The 14442-nt window shown below is 47.2% G+C and overlaps 1 protein-coding gene across 18 annotated transcripts in view; it reads left to right on the forward strand.

Moving 5' to 3' along the window:
- The window catches only part of FAM168A (family with sequence similarity 168 member A), a 223420-nt gene that overhangs the window by 189585 nt on the left and 19393 nt on the right, over positions 1–14442 (forward strand). For all 18 annotated transcript variants that reach the window (XR_008730767.1, XR_008730765.1, XR_008730764.1 and 15 more), the window contains one exon: positions 3515–3595. Coding sequence is in view for 6 of the 18 variants with exons in the window: in XM_055701304.1 (XP_055557279.1) it covers positions 3515–3595 (81 nt within the window). In the remaining 12 variants the exon portion in view is untranslated. The remainder of the gene's footprint in view (positions 1–3514; positions 3596–14442) is intronic.

Below are 14442 nucleotides of genomic sequence, written 5' to 3' on the forward strand. Positions count from 1 at the left end.
GGAATCTAATAAATTTTGTTCAATATGTTTTCATCTCATTTTCTTTCCTTCTGCATTATTGCTGTGATAAGGCCCCAGGCCCCAGCAGAGACAGGGTCCCATCCTGTGCGGATCTGTACAGGTAGGGTGTAAAGGGTATTTCCTTCCTGGCCCTGACATTTTCATGGCTCCAGCAGGAAGCCCAGGAAAATTAGCAGCGCTCAAAGCCAGTGGGTTTGGCCCACTTACTGTTATTTTTGATCCAAGGTGAAGAGGCAAGGCAGATGTGGCAGGAGGGGAGCAGGACCAGCAGGAGGAGCGGGATTTACAGGTCTCTTAGGGTATCCGGGGGGAAGATCGGAGCAGGATGCCAGACGCTTTGGTGCTGCCACCTCTCCTGATCTCATCCCTGGTCATTGGATCCAGGCTTTGTTTTATACCCCCAGGGGATCTGAGACATGGGGGACCATCATGGGGATTGCAGCTTTTGCTTTCTCCGGGAAGCTTGTTTGTTGTCATTTGGGGATGACAAAGAGCCAAAACCCATAAATCCTAACGGCTCAAAAACCAATAAGGTATAAAAATGTCTCGTGTATTTTTAAACCCAGTGGGTTTTGAGTGCTGGGAATTTTCAAGCACGTTTCCCCTGGCACAAATTGCCCCAGATTCTGCAACTTATCTTTCAGTATGTCCAAAAAAGGAGCAAACCACATTAATTTTCCTGCACCTTTCTCATCTCTGTTTCCCCTTAAAATAGAAAGGACAGGTTTTCTTGCTGGAGGTCAGCACTTATCAAAGTTTATGAGATCAGAGTGGAAGATAGAGTAGAGCAGGGCCGGCTGCATCTTTTCGTATCCAAAGCTATTAAAGCTTCCTTGATGGAAATGGTATTTATCTGAAATGAAATTATTCTGAATATGGCCACAACTTTCTTTCAGAAACAACAAAAGGTACCACAGTAAGCAACATGCCATCCCACCAAGCAGAAGTTAAACCCTAAAAAAAAAAGAGAAAGAAGACCTAAATATGGGGTTGTCTCCATCTGCCTGAAGTAACCGTCCAGGCTTTCAATAACCCACTAGATGGAAAAGCTTATGCAAAGCCACGGTTTTCCTGTGGTCTGAAAGTGGTCTGATTTATTTCAGGCTTGTTTTTTAATACATAAGCCTGATGTGGAAAATTTTGGTCCAAGTATAAGAGAAGGGTTATTTTGCTGAATTAGGTAATGTGTGAGTGCTGGTGATATCTTGGAGGGCGCAGATGAAACTTTTGCTGCATGTAGCCACACAGGACTGTGTCGTGGTTGTTGACTTAAGGGCTATTACTTAAGGACTATTATTAAGGACTATTGCAGCAGCTCATGGGATTCAGGACTTAATTAGGGGGATTAACCAGCAGCCAGGACCAGAAGAGCCAAGAGGCCCCAAGAGGCTATCATCTAGATCCCATCCCTAGCCGATGACCAAGGGACTTCATGTCACACACACGTAGCCACTGGCTTACCGAACAGTGTGCTGAAGAGTTCAAATCCCACGAAGAAACACAGTTGAGAGAATTAGAGGGATAATACCCTTGGTGTGGTCAAGCAGTGAGCTGGAGTTGGTTTAACACTCCTAGCCAGATTGGCCAGGAGGCAAAGGAGGATCATCGAGCTCAAGCAGGCAATGGGAGGACCCTGGAGAGACAAATGTACTGGAAAATAAATGGTTATCTTCTAATGAAGCAGAGGGTAGGCAGGGATATTTCTGATTTAAGATCTTCATCATTAATGTTCTGCTTGCAATCACTGGATCTGCAAATAATTTTCCAAGGAGCTTCTTGATTGCTAAAAGGCTGTATATATTCCTGAGTATGATGACAGCATAGTTTTATGTAGCCTAAAAAAAAAAAAAAAAAAAAAAAAAAACAACCAAAAAAAATCTGTTAAACTGCTGCTTATCCAACATTAACTACAGCAATTTTTAATTAACCTGATTTGGAAGCCAAGTATATCACTGATGAAAATGAGAGGGTAGAACATACAGTCATTTATTCCAGTACAGTGGTCATGATTGTTGAATTAGGTTTATTCAAATGAATCTCAAAATTTTGCCGCAGTAGTCGGCTGTGTGCTGGGTGCCAGGTTTTAGTAATCTGCACGTAGTGGAAGAGCAGTGAGCTTTGGGGCGTGGGGGGAGGGATGGCGATGTGTTTGTCTTGCTGCTCAGCAAGGGGGAGGAAAGACCCACGCTCGCATTTATTTAATAAACAAAAAAACCAACCCAAAACCAAAAAAAAGATGGGGTGTGAATCGACTGCTAATTACCTCTTTCCAGCCTTTGCTGGCAACCAGCAGACAGTGTCAGTGGAGCTCGGCGTGGAGAGACTCTCCGAGGGTGCTGCTGCCTGCTGTTGGGCCGGCTCTGCTCTGGGACAGTGGCCAACGTGATGCACAGATAAACGGGGGCAGTGGCCATGGCAGTGAAGCACAGCAAAGCCAAACCCTCTGCCAGCAAAGGAAGATCGACACGTCCCGTTCCGTCTGTTGGACGGCTTTGCGCAGGAGTGTGTAAGAAGGGACGGAGTTACTCGCGTGTTCACTGTTTTCAGTCAGGAAGACTTTCAGGAAACGGAGGTAGGGCAGTAAACAAAAGCAAAACGGAGCAGACCGAGGTGCGGAGGTTGTCATCTGTGGTCTTCATGGAGGACCAGAACTTTTAATGGAGAAGAGTTTGGTGCAAGACATCTGCACTGTGTATGGGTGCACGTAGGGACTTCAGTCTGCAGTGTACGGTGGTTTCCAAGCCTCCACGTCACTGACTGCTGAGATGATTTCCCCTGAACTCCCCATGACCGAGCTGAGTGAAGATGATGAAAACTGAAGATGCTCTGCAACCTTTTCTAAAGTGCCCATTAAAACCTCATGTGGCTTCAAAGGGTACGAGCTGCTGTGCGTGTTCCTTCCAGGTGGCCTGGCAGGTAATCGGGTCCCTCCCAGGGACGGCACTTGTGCAGCCATGAGTGAATATAAGGGCTGGCATGTTGTCATGCAACGTCTCTACCTTCCCTCTAGCCAGAAGCTCCGGTTAATGGAAGTGCTGAGCACCGAGGACTCGGGCTGGGCGCTGCGCTCTGCTGTTAGGCTGCAAAGTGCTACGATGGTGGAGCTATGACAGCTGCAAGTAGCCAAAGAAAACCTTTCAAGCGTAGCTGTGGTGGTGGGTTCTGGTAGCCGAATTCTGCGTTCAGTGTGTGTGTGTTGGTAGTTTTCTTCAGAGTACGCGGAACATTCCTGTGTTCTGCATTCTGGTTAGGTCGTCCACATTTTCTAGAGGAATAAAGGTGCGATATTGATGATGTCAGGTGTGAGTCTGTAGAGCACATTCAGAATCCCTCCTGCACCCTGAGGGCCAGCTGAGAATACATCTGTGCTTTACCTCGCAGCTGGCCAATGGCCTCTTTGCTCACACAGGCTGTTCATTGCTTCCCAGGGATGCTGTCCTTTTCTCTCTCCCTCTTGACAAAAGTGTGATTTCTCTTTTTTTTCTCATTGCAGGTTACCCGACGGGCTATCCCACCGCTGCCCCAGCCTACAACCCAAACATGTACCCAACCAGCAGCCCCGGCTACGCCCCAGGTGAGAAAACTCTGTATAGATACAAGGTTGGGTATGTTGAAGCATTCAGGAGGATTTACCTTCTGCTGCTCAATGTACAGAACGCAGCAGTTCCCTGTGCTTGTCAGCAAATACTTCCCAGGGAAAGGGTCTGTGTGAGGCTCTTCCCTTCCTAACTCTGCCGTTAACTTCACGCCTCCATTGGGAGTGTTTGTCTGTGTTGCAAAGTACTTTTGAGCACGAATTATATCTTAATACTAATCCCAGGAATTTTACAATCCTTCACATTGATGGCTTTTAATATGTTCTGAGTACCACATGCTCGTTCCCTGAGATCGCCTTCCCCTTCCCCCTGCTTGTCCTTCTCTTCTATGTCATACATGCAGATATGTCAGCAACCGTGTCCTGTGTGGTGTCTGGATCTCCCATGCCATGTCTTTACTGCCCCCCACTTTCCTGTGGCTCTGACAGACTCTGGGTCTGTTCTAGTGTCTTCTTCTGTCTACCTCCTGCCCTTCACACCGCCCTAAAATGGCTCTTCCAAAGATGCAGCAAGCTCTTCCTGGCCAAACTCAGGAACTGCTCTGCCTTAGCCTTGGTGTCCTGATGAACTTGAGAGCACCAGATCCACTCTTCTCCATAAAATCTTGTTTTCCCTTGGCTTTCCCAGTTGGCCAGTTGTTTTCTACCTCTGCTGCAGTGTGTCCATTGGGACATACTTGTCATCTGCCTCTTCCAGCTTTCCGTGAAAGCTTGGCCAGGCTCTGTCCTTTATTCCCTTCTTCACTACTCCCTGTCTGTCTCTGTGAAAACTTCCTTGGAGGTACAAGCTTTTCGTTTTTCATGGAGGTCTTCATTTTTCACACCAGTCAGACGCTCTTCTGCCTCCTCCTTTGCAGTTCCTCTGAACCATCCTGCCAGCCAGGCTGATGGGTAATGCGTTCGTCCGCCGTAGCTCAGCCCCTACCCTGGACCCCTGCTCTCTCTGCCATCTCCAACCGTGGCAATTTCTCCTCCATCCTTCTGGAGAGCTGGTACAAAAGTAATTTCCCCAGTTCACTGCTTTAACTGTGGCATGCCCCTCTTTGCCTCCTGCTTTCTCATATCTAGCACAGGCTGCTTGTCTGTATTTACAGAACCAGCACCTACTCCATTCATTCTTGGCGTCCAGAGCCTTACTGCTCTTTCAGCTCAGCCAGCAATGTCCGTCCTGTTCACCTCTAACCTTCCCAGGCGTCTCCCTTGCTCCTTCTGCTCCTCTCACTGGAAGGAGGCTTCCCCTTACCACCCACAAAACCATTTCTCGGTTGAGTTTCTCCATTAGCCATGATATTTTTTGAGGTAAAACCCCATGACTAGACTGCCGAACTCCTTCCCTTCCCTGCTGTTGAGCACCGTCTCTGCACATCTCCCTTCTGTCTTGATTTACACTGTTCTCTTTTGGCCAAACGCATATCCAGCAGAGAAGGGTCTGGATGGAGGAGGGGACACACTCATCCAGGACCTTCCTGCCTGGCCAGAGAGAGCTGGAGAGGAGAAAGCCATCAAAGCATGTGGGTGGTGTGAATACAAACCCAGTGGTACCCTGTCCATCCCTTTGAGGTTGAGCACCTCGTCTACATGAGGTGAGGAGATGGGAGAATTGCTTGTAGCCAAGGGCTGCCAATGGTAGAAGATTCATGTAGGTTAGGACAGAATGTAAATTAATAGCAGGAGCTGCTGTCAAATAACTTCCAACAAGGACATTTTTTATTCCAGAAGAAGTGGACTTTCCACTGTTGTTAATCGGAGAAGTTACTCCGGAGGGGTAATTCCCACCTGTCCACAAGGAGTTGTCTTCACCACAGCACTGACTGACCAGGTTCTGTGCTTAATGAGGAATATTGGAGTTGGTCTGCTAAATCAATCACTTGGGTTTTTATGCTTTCAAGCCCAAACGTGGAAACCTTTATAGAAGTCTTCTTTCTTTTTGGAGCTGAAGACTTCTCTTAGGCCTCCACTCAGGAAATAACTGAAGTTAAACCTACATTTAAGTACTTCACTGAAACCAGCCTTTTGGAAGGACCGTGGTTCAGCTCTCGGCTTTCAGCCAAATTACCTGGGGGATGGGAACCTCTTGGCATGACAAAGGGTGGTAGAAACCCAAGGGCTATGTAGCAGTTTCAAAAAGTAACTTACCCAGAGTGGATTAAGTGAAAGGTACTATTACAAGAAAAGGAAATCTCGTGTTTACTAGAAATCTTGAGATCTTGTTGCCCAGAGCAGCTGTGGGTGCCCCATCCCTGGCAGGGCTCAAGGCCAGGCTGGACGGGGCTGGGAGCAGCCTGGGCTGGGGGGAGGGGGCCCTGCCCCTGGCGGGGGGTGGGACTGGCTGGTCTTGAAGGTCCCTTCCAGCCCAAACCATTCTGTGCTTGGAATGTTATTTATTAGCTGTGGGGATTTTAGGCTATGGTGTGTTGTCCAAGCCTTTTCTTTAAGAGATATGGTCACATAGGTCAAATGCGAGAATTGGCGGCATCTGAACTGTGTTTGGAAAAGCATTTCTGAAGTCAGGACTGTGGCTTTTCTCATGTTGTTTATGAAAAAGCCCTGAAAAAAATCTCTTGGTCACCCATTTCTAAGCACACATTGGAGATGAAAAAGAGTATCTTTCCCTTTCTTTTAACTTCATGGCTTTTTGATTGGTCAAGATGTTTATTCTGAATGCTTTGCTTCAATAAAGCTGTGGGGTTTTAAAACTTCTGAATAAAGTCATCTCTTCAGCTAAGTGTTCAGTAGTCATCGGAGTGAAATAGATGCTTGTGTAATGAACGCAAATCCGGACTTTGTAGCAGGCTTGCTAAAACCCTTTCTCCACTGAATTGCCAAGTTTTCAGTCTCCAGGTTGTCATAAAATCAGTGGATCCCCACGCTCAGGAGCTTTCCAAGGCTGATGAAGCAACAATAAGGCTTTTGTTGCCAAAAACTTTTGGTGCTGTCTTCTGCATATCACAGTTTAAATTCACTGTTATTTTGCAAGGTTATTAAATAAGGCTGTTTACTGTAGATGACTCCGTAAGGGATCTGTTGTGGGGTTTTTTGGGTTTATGTGCTTCTGGTAGGGTATTTAGCTGCATTTCTTCCCACTAAAAATCTTAAGGTGTAATAGGAAACGAGTTTTGTTCCCCTAGATGTGTGCTGGCCACCTTTAAATTCTCCTGAAGGGTATAACATTGGAAGAGGAAAGAGCTCCACAGTGGAATAAACCCCCAGCAACCACCAGAAATTTATTAGTAGCTTGTCCTGCCAGAGTCTGACAGCGTCCTCCCTGCTCAGCCAGGGATGTAAATCCTGAAGCATCCCTGCGTAATGGCCTGGACATGATAAAAAGTCTTTTGTCCCCCGCCACTGCCTGTGCCTCCTGCAGGCAGCAGCTCTGCCACTGAGCAGGGAGATGGCCAAGGGGACACCCAAGTTAGGGTGAGCGCCAAATCACTGCAGGACAAGGAATTTTTTGGGGTCTCTGTTGCTTCTTGTACATCTTGGACACCATCCTTGGGAGGCTGGAGTTCCTACTTGAAAAGAAAATTGAAAAAACCTTCAGAAACGCTGCGTTGCTATCTGAACAGAACACTCTTGTTTGCAAAACCTTGATGAAAGCCACACATTCCCCTTGGAAGATTTCATTTCAGCTCAGTTTAATTTTCCAGATTAAAAATAAGAAGAAGAAGAAGAAAAAAAAAAACAACTAGGAAATTTTCAGGTATTTTAAACAGCTTCAGCAATTGCTGCATGTAGGAAAGAATCGGTTCCCTTCAGGTGTTTAGACCTCAGGTCTCTAAACCTTCCAGCTCAGGTCCCACTGTATTCAGTGGAGAGAAAGAGAGACCAGAGAGACGTTTAGCCCATCACTGGGGACATGGTGCCTTTCTGTCCCACCAGGAGAGCTTGAGGTGCATCCTTCCTGGGATGTCCTTCATGCTCATGAGGAACAGGAACCCAAGGCAGGGCTTAGATGCTCTCTCAAGTAACTCTGATACATCGTCAAGATACCCTCAGAGAAGGATGATGTTTTATGGGATTGCTTTCTTGGCGTAGGTTAGGATAGTAAGAATAGATGGAGAAATGGGACCCATCTGACATGTAAAAATGTAAAAGGTTCTGGAGTGGGCTGGAGGACAAGCCTCCATCTCTCAAACAAAGAAATTGCTTGCACAAGACAAGAAGGAGTTGGATGTCCCAACCCAGACAGCAAAGAAACAGTCAGGAAGTGCAGGAGGGAACAAGGACACACAGGGATAACCCTGGCAGTTGGGGTTCGCAGAGGTGGGCAGCAGCGAGCCCTTGGCTACCCCTTCTCAAGCCCCGTGGCTCCTGCAGCCAGCAGAGAGGAGCCCCCGCACTCAGCAGGGGCCGGGCTGTCCACCCGCCCTGGTCTCTGCTCCCTGAAAACAGCCACCTCGGCCTTCAGAAGTTTCCTTGCAATTGTTCAGTATGTAATAATCCGCCCCAAACCTTGTTAGTCAGCGGCTTTTATAAGCACAAAACCACGAAGACTTTGATTTTCCCCTACCTTTGTCCTAGTGGCTCTGGCTGTGGGTGTCCTCTCTTTCATTACAGATGCTTAACCTCCCCCGTGCTTTGATTCTTGCTATATTTTATCGCTACAATACTTTGCAGCAAGCAGTTCTGCAGATTAATTAAAGCTTGAGTTACTGATTTTTATTTTTTTTTCTTAAACTGATGCAAATAATTGTCTGTTGCTTTAGATTTGCATGATGTGAAAGGGGAAACGAAAGCCCTGGTCAATCTTCTTTGTGCCAGCCAGCCTTTTGTTCACTCCCCCGACGCTGCCTTCTGAAGTGCAGTCCTAATCTTTACTGACTTGCTTTCTCTAAAAAAGAAAAATCCTCTGATCATTTTTGTCCCTCCTCGCCAGATCTTTTTGTTACGCAGCGTAATGCTCAAGCAAGAAAGCCTGTGCAGCTGTCTTGACATTTAAATTTCATTTCTCTGTTTATGATGCTCCGAAAATACTTTTAATTGTTTCCATATTAGAAATCTAATGTCCAGAATGCTGACAGGTCATTTTGTGTTGAGAACAAAAATCTTCTGGTGCGTAACGCAACATAACTAAGCACTGAATTAGTGAGGAAATGATGAAGATCAGAATTGGTGCTCCTCAACCCAACTCCTCTTGCGCAGAAACCTTTCTCCCCATAAACAATCACGCAGCGCTTGAAATCAATGCAATTTAATACCGCGGCAGGGTTTTTTTCCCCACTGTTTGGAGATTTATCTCGTAGGAAGCATGGTTCAGAGCCCTCAGATTGCTCGTGTGCAGCCGGGAGGAAAGATGCTTGCCTGGACTCTGCTGTGCTCAGGCCAGCGGCTCGGGAACTGGGGATGCGCAAGTGCCGGTTAGGGGAAGAAAAAAAAAAAAAAAAAAAAGCCTGTGTGATTCTGTGAGTGAGGATGGCATCCATCAAAATTATGTTTAGAGGCAGAGCAAAGGCTACAGAGGCAATCCTGGCTCAGACCGAAATTTAGAAGCTTTTTCAAGCTACTTGCACCTCCCTGCCAGTTTTTACTGAATTAGTGGGTTTTTAGATCCCGATTCTTTCACGGGCGAGATGCCACTTTAACAACTCTGGGAAGCAGCCGTGGGCTGCGCTGCTCAGGACCTCCCAGCATCACACCCCGTGTTAGTGGCCACTTCTCTATGGCAAACAGACTTTCAGGAGGAAAAAATAAGAATTTTGGAGAGATAACTAATGCAAAATAAGCTCCATATAATATTCCAGCAGTGGGTACATGCGACAGAGCGGGCAGCATCCTCTCAACTGTGTTAAATGGAATTGGGTTAAAGCAATACTGTGGTTTGGCGGCTGAGTGAAAACCGGTCATCTGTGTCGGTATGGAGAGCGTTCCCTCAAATTGAATCAGCTACTGTCATAGAGGAGGCTGGAAATAACCCCGCTGCTGAGAAGAACATGCTGCTGGGGTTCATGCTGTCCATCAAACATACTGGGAATCAGAGGGGATCAGCTTTATTTTTAATATCCTCAATTCTGAAACAGCAGGCTAATTCTAAATGTATTTTTTAAGGAATTTTCCATGTTGAGCCTTTAGCTGCCTTGCTGCAGAAAGAGATGCTGTGTATTCCCAACAGAATTGCTGCTCCCAAAGGCATCCCGTCCACCAACAAGGGTCTTCTGTTTCCACCCTCCTGGGCTGGGAGGTGGGTGGTACCTGCTGGCAGAAATCCTTCAGGATCACTAAAAAAGCAATCACAAACCGAAGTTTCACCTGCTTGGATATTCTGAGTCTCCCTGTGTAGCCAAATGTGCCCCTTCGTACTCCTTGGAATAGAGGTCGGAAAGGGTGGGCAGAGCAGCCTTTACTTGTGACTGCTGAATTTGTGGGTTGTAACTGAGAGCAAGCTGTCAGTCTTGACAGAAACTGTTCTGTACAGGCTCGATCCCCCTCTCTGGATCCCCCTGAAGGTGTTCCTCTGGCGAGCTCTCTGTGGTTAGGTGTCTGCTGCCCCAAGCCTCATGAGTTTTGCTTGGCTTCCGTCCAAACTCTTAGCAAGACACCAAACATCAAGTGAAGATGAAGGCTGCCCGCTGCTCCCGCCCTCGGTGTGGTCCACCCCAAGCGAAGAGAAGTGTATCGAGGGTTGTTCATTTTCAAAGTCTATTTTTCAAATACCTGCTACTTATGTGCCATCCGCTTTTGTCCTTGATGTCCTCCAAATGCTCACGCTGCAGGCCCTGGCACCACAGTGGAAGTCAGCAGTGCTTATGCTCTTCTGTTGACCTCAGGATTCCCAAGACCCTGGGATCCACGTGGAAAATTAAATGATTTAGTGCCCCAAACTCTGTAATGGCCTCAGTCAGGGAAGTAGAAGGAGACAGGGAGAGGAGCTTGGAGAAGTCCAGAGTCCCCTTGGTCCATGCAGGTCCAGCAGTGGTGAGGAAAGGAAAATGGTGACGGAACCAGTCTTTGATTCTTCCCTCTTTCAGTGTCGGGTATCTGGTGAATATTGGCTTATGTTTAAGCACCAAAAGGATGACAAATTCTGCACCGGTTTGTTTCAGAGCAACCCTTCTCAAGGCCTAGGTAACAGCCAGCCACTGCACTGCTTGCGAAGTTCAGCCTAAGGAGCCCTGCATCAAACAAGGGAATTTATTTCTTTCCATCCCCATTGATGGAAACAACACAAGTTTCTGCCTTGTGTAATTTCCCTGTTGCATTTTCCCATATTTGTTAGAGGGAGAGGCACGAGGCAGGCTACAGAATCACTGCAAACACTGGAATTGCAAAACCTTAAGCTTGCAATAAGCTTAGTTATTTAGGACAGTGTTATAAAAAAAAATAAAAATTCCTTTCAAGCATGTAAAAATGAATGCCTAAAATTACTTTACTGCAGACACATGGGGTACGCCAATTTAAAAAAAAAATAAAAATGTATGTCTTCATTAAGCCTGGTGCATGGTCCCTCCCAGGCATTCTTTCTTCCTGAGATGGTTGTTTTGTTTTAACTTCCTTCGTTAAAGCATGCCTTTTTATTTTCCTGAAAGTAGGGCACACACTTTTCGCAGGCTGGCTTATGCTTTAACTGTATTTATTAATAATGCAGGGGAGAATAATGCTCTGCAGCCATTACTCCAGCGCCTTCACAGAGCAGAACAGAGATTTCTGAAATCAGCCTCAGAAATTAGGGGTCTCTGTGAGGCTGTGGTGGGACAGGGCAGAGGCTCCGATCCCCCATTCCTGCTTCTCGAGCCTCCCTGGAGGGGAAGCGTAGGCATCATGTTGCCCCATCTAAGTGCTCTGACCCATTCTCTATAGGTGCCACCAACTATTTGGATACGGCATCATCTGCTTTGTCCTTTTGCTGTGATTCTGTACTCCAGTTAATTCATGGAATTTTCTTCAGGCACACCTGGTTGATATTTTTCCTCTTTTCCACTTAAAAGATGTCCTGGACATTATTACCATGATGGCTAGAGGTCCTCGCAGGGAGACAGACCAGTCCCAGCACTGCAGAGACCCACATGCAGGTCACGTTGCCATTTCCCACCGCTAGATTTGGCAGGGATCCAACAGATAACAAATAAAAGCTCTTAATTTTTCATTAAACAGCATAGGCAAGAGGCTAAACCAAATCTTGAAGAGACTGGTAGGAGATAGATCTTAAATGATATTAGAAAGTCACAACTGGATTGTAACCTCTGGGAACTGTAGCTCTTGCAACGGACCTGGAGATATTAATGTCCCTAAAAGCCTCCTCTGGGGTTCACCTTTTGTGTAGTTTTAAGTGATGGATTCTCTGAGGATCCGTGATTTCATGTACAGAACATGCATAGCTACGGCAAGCTCCCAGCCATCTCAGACCCAAATTACTGCCATTTTTTGATAGCTCTAATGCGGAGAGGAGAAACCGCAGAGGAAGGATTCACGTAACGTCTAAATAAATAGCCTCATCAGTTTTGGAGAGTAGAACCTTTGTGAAATCCAGAGGCACAAATTAATCTGATTTTGAATAAAAGCATAAAATGAGAGTATTCCTGTCTCAGCGCTGGGAGTTCACTCCCGAGTGTGACGTTCAGGAGTGCAGGTACCATGGAAAACAAAGCAAGGCAGTTTGGAAATCCTTAATAACTTGCAAACCTTTGGGGGAGGGGACAGGCTCGCAGTAGAACGTCATCGGTACTCGAGCGGAGCAGAAATTGTGCTCCGAATTTCTCACTTCCCACAAACCTCTCCTGGTTTTCTCCTGAAGAAGGTGAGGAGGGAGGAGCGCATTTCTACATCTCCAGCAGCAGAGCACCAGCCAGCCAGACCTTGCACCCATAAACATCCCGGCACAGCTGATGATTGCCGCGCTGTCCAGTAAAGCATCACTGCTGGGTGTCCTCCATGTGCCCGTAGTGTAGAGGAACGAAGGCAGGTTAATTATCACTGATAATAGACAGCTGTGGGCTGGCTTCAGGGGCGGGGGTCGGCTGAAGTAGATACGGTGCAGCTGTGGCTGGTTCTGTTAAGGGGTTAAATAGCTCTAAGGGGGAGGGAAGAGGAGCAGCAGATGAAGAGAGAGTGGAAGAAGCAGAGGGAGGGGAGAGCTCCTTGGATGGAGGAGAGGCAAGAAGCAGAGGGACTGGCCTGAAGAGTATGAAGAAACAGCAGGATAGTAGAATCTGACTGATGGTAAAAGCCTTGCTGCAGCCTGGTGGCTTGTTGGTGCTGCGACACCGTAGTTCTGTCCTGCACTGGGAGAGTGCTCTCGTGAGGTTTTGGTGGGCCAACAGGCTGGCAGCAGTTTTTCTCCACTTTGTTGGGGCAGCAGTGTCCATCCATTAGGACCTGTGTTGCAGCTGGTGGGGGCTGTGGCCACGGCACAGACTCCTCCTTGGCCTCCTTAGTCACTCGTCCCCAGCTTCCAGCCCTGTGGCAGTCTGTATTTTCAGTTGCGTCTTCTGAGATGGTTTATTAAGAGTCTGAGCAGGCACAGAGGTGTTGGAGGGGTTTGAAATGTCATTGGTCTTGCCTTTGGGCTGCAGAAAGGTTTACAAGCCCTGACCAAGTCATAAAGTCCCTTCTGTGGGGCTTAACACTGAGCCCCTCGGGTGTAGGAACTTGCTTGGGAGAAGGAGTTATGAAGTGCAGCTTTAAAATGTCTTCAGGTATGACTCCCTTGGGGCCGACGGGATGATAAGGAAGCCACCACCTCCTCCTGTGGGCCATGGTGTCGCTCCCAAAGAGCTCCTCTTTCTGACCAGGATGGCTTTGTCTGACCTTGGCTGGTTCTGCTACCCAAAACAGTCCCCGTCTACAGACTCGCACCTCTCTTGTTCCTCTCTTACCCAAAGGTCCTTCTTTGGTTTTCTCCAGAAGTCTCTTCCGTTGGCAGATCTGACCCAAAATCCCTTTACCACATCTCTGGGGAAATCCCACCTGCCCCTACCACCACCCACGTGGGGAGAAGGGGATGTACCCTGACCTCCAACCTTCTAGAGATCTTGAAGAATTCAGTCATTGGTGTAGAGAGAGTATGTTGACAGTCCACCTTCTACATTTACAAAAAATACCTTTAAAGCAGCCATGAATTGCTGACTTTCTTTGACTCCAGCAGCTGCATCATTTGACCTCCTTTACCCTCCACAACTTCACAGCGAGGTCTACCCGCACAGCGGCTTGCTGAGGACTGCTCAGCCCTTGCTTGGGGGTTTTTTTCTGAGCGTGTGAAATACGTCCTGCAGAACATGGAAAATGTGGAGCTTATTTCTTTCGTGCTGACGGCTAGAGCAGCTTGGTGAGCTGTCATTACTGGCTGAGGCTTTCAAAAGATGCATGCGCTCCGGTAGGAGGTGGTGGGACTTCAACCAGAGGTGGTGGGGGCCACCATTTGAGGTTAGTCTGAAACAAAAAGTTGGGATGGATCAGTAGTTTTGGGTGGGGGTGTGTGTGTAAGAAAAAACAGAAAAAGACCTGTTTAAGCCTTTCCTGGTGGTATCAGCTTTGGGAAGGAGCCTGGTTGTAGGCTTGCGTTTACGATCTGCTTTCTCTGTAGATGTGCTCCAGAAAGCCTGTGGTGTAATGGCAGTCCTTAGATGAGCACTGGTAATGTGTTTGGCTATAGGATAAAGGTATAGCCAGGGCTGGCTCGGCACACAGAGGTGCATTATGGCAGTTAGTATCAGACCATTTCCTCTTTCGGAAAACTTAAGACCCGCAAAATGACCGAATTCCGTCAGTCCCATCTCAAATACCACAAGATTTGGTTCTTGAGATTCTTCTGGATTATCTTACTTGGCTTCATAAATACTTTTCCGCAAACTGGGATAAAGGGCGACCTGCTCAAAGCCACTGCTTCTGCTGAC

This window comes from Falco cherrug, chromosome 2 (genome assembly GCF_023634085.1).
Source record: "Falco cherrug isolate bFalChe1 chromosome 2, bFalChe1.pri, whole genome shotgun sequence".
Lineage (NCBI taxonomy): Eukaryota > Metazoa > Chordata > Aves > Falconiformes > Falconidae > Falco > Falco cherrug.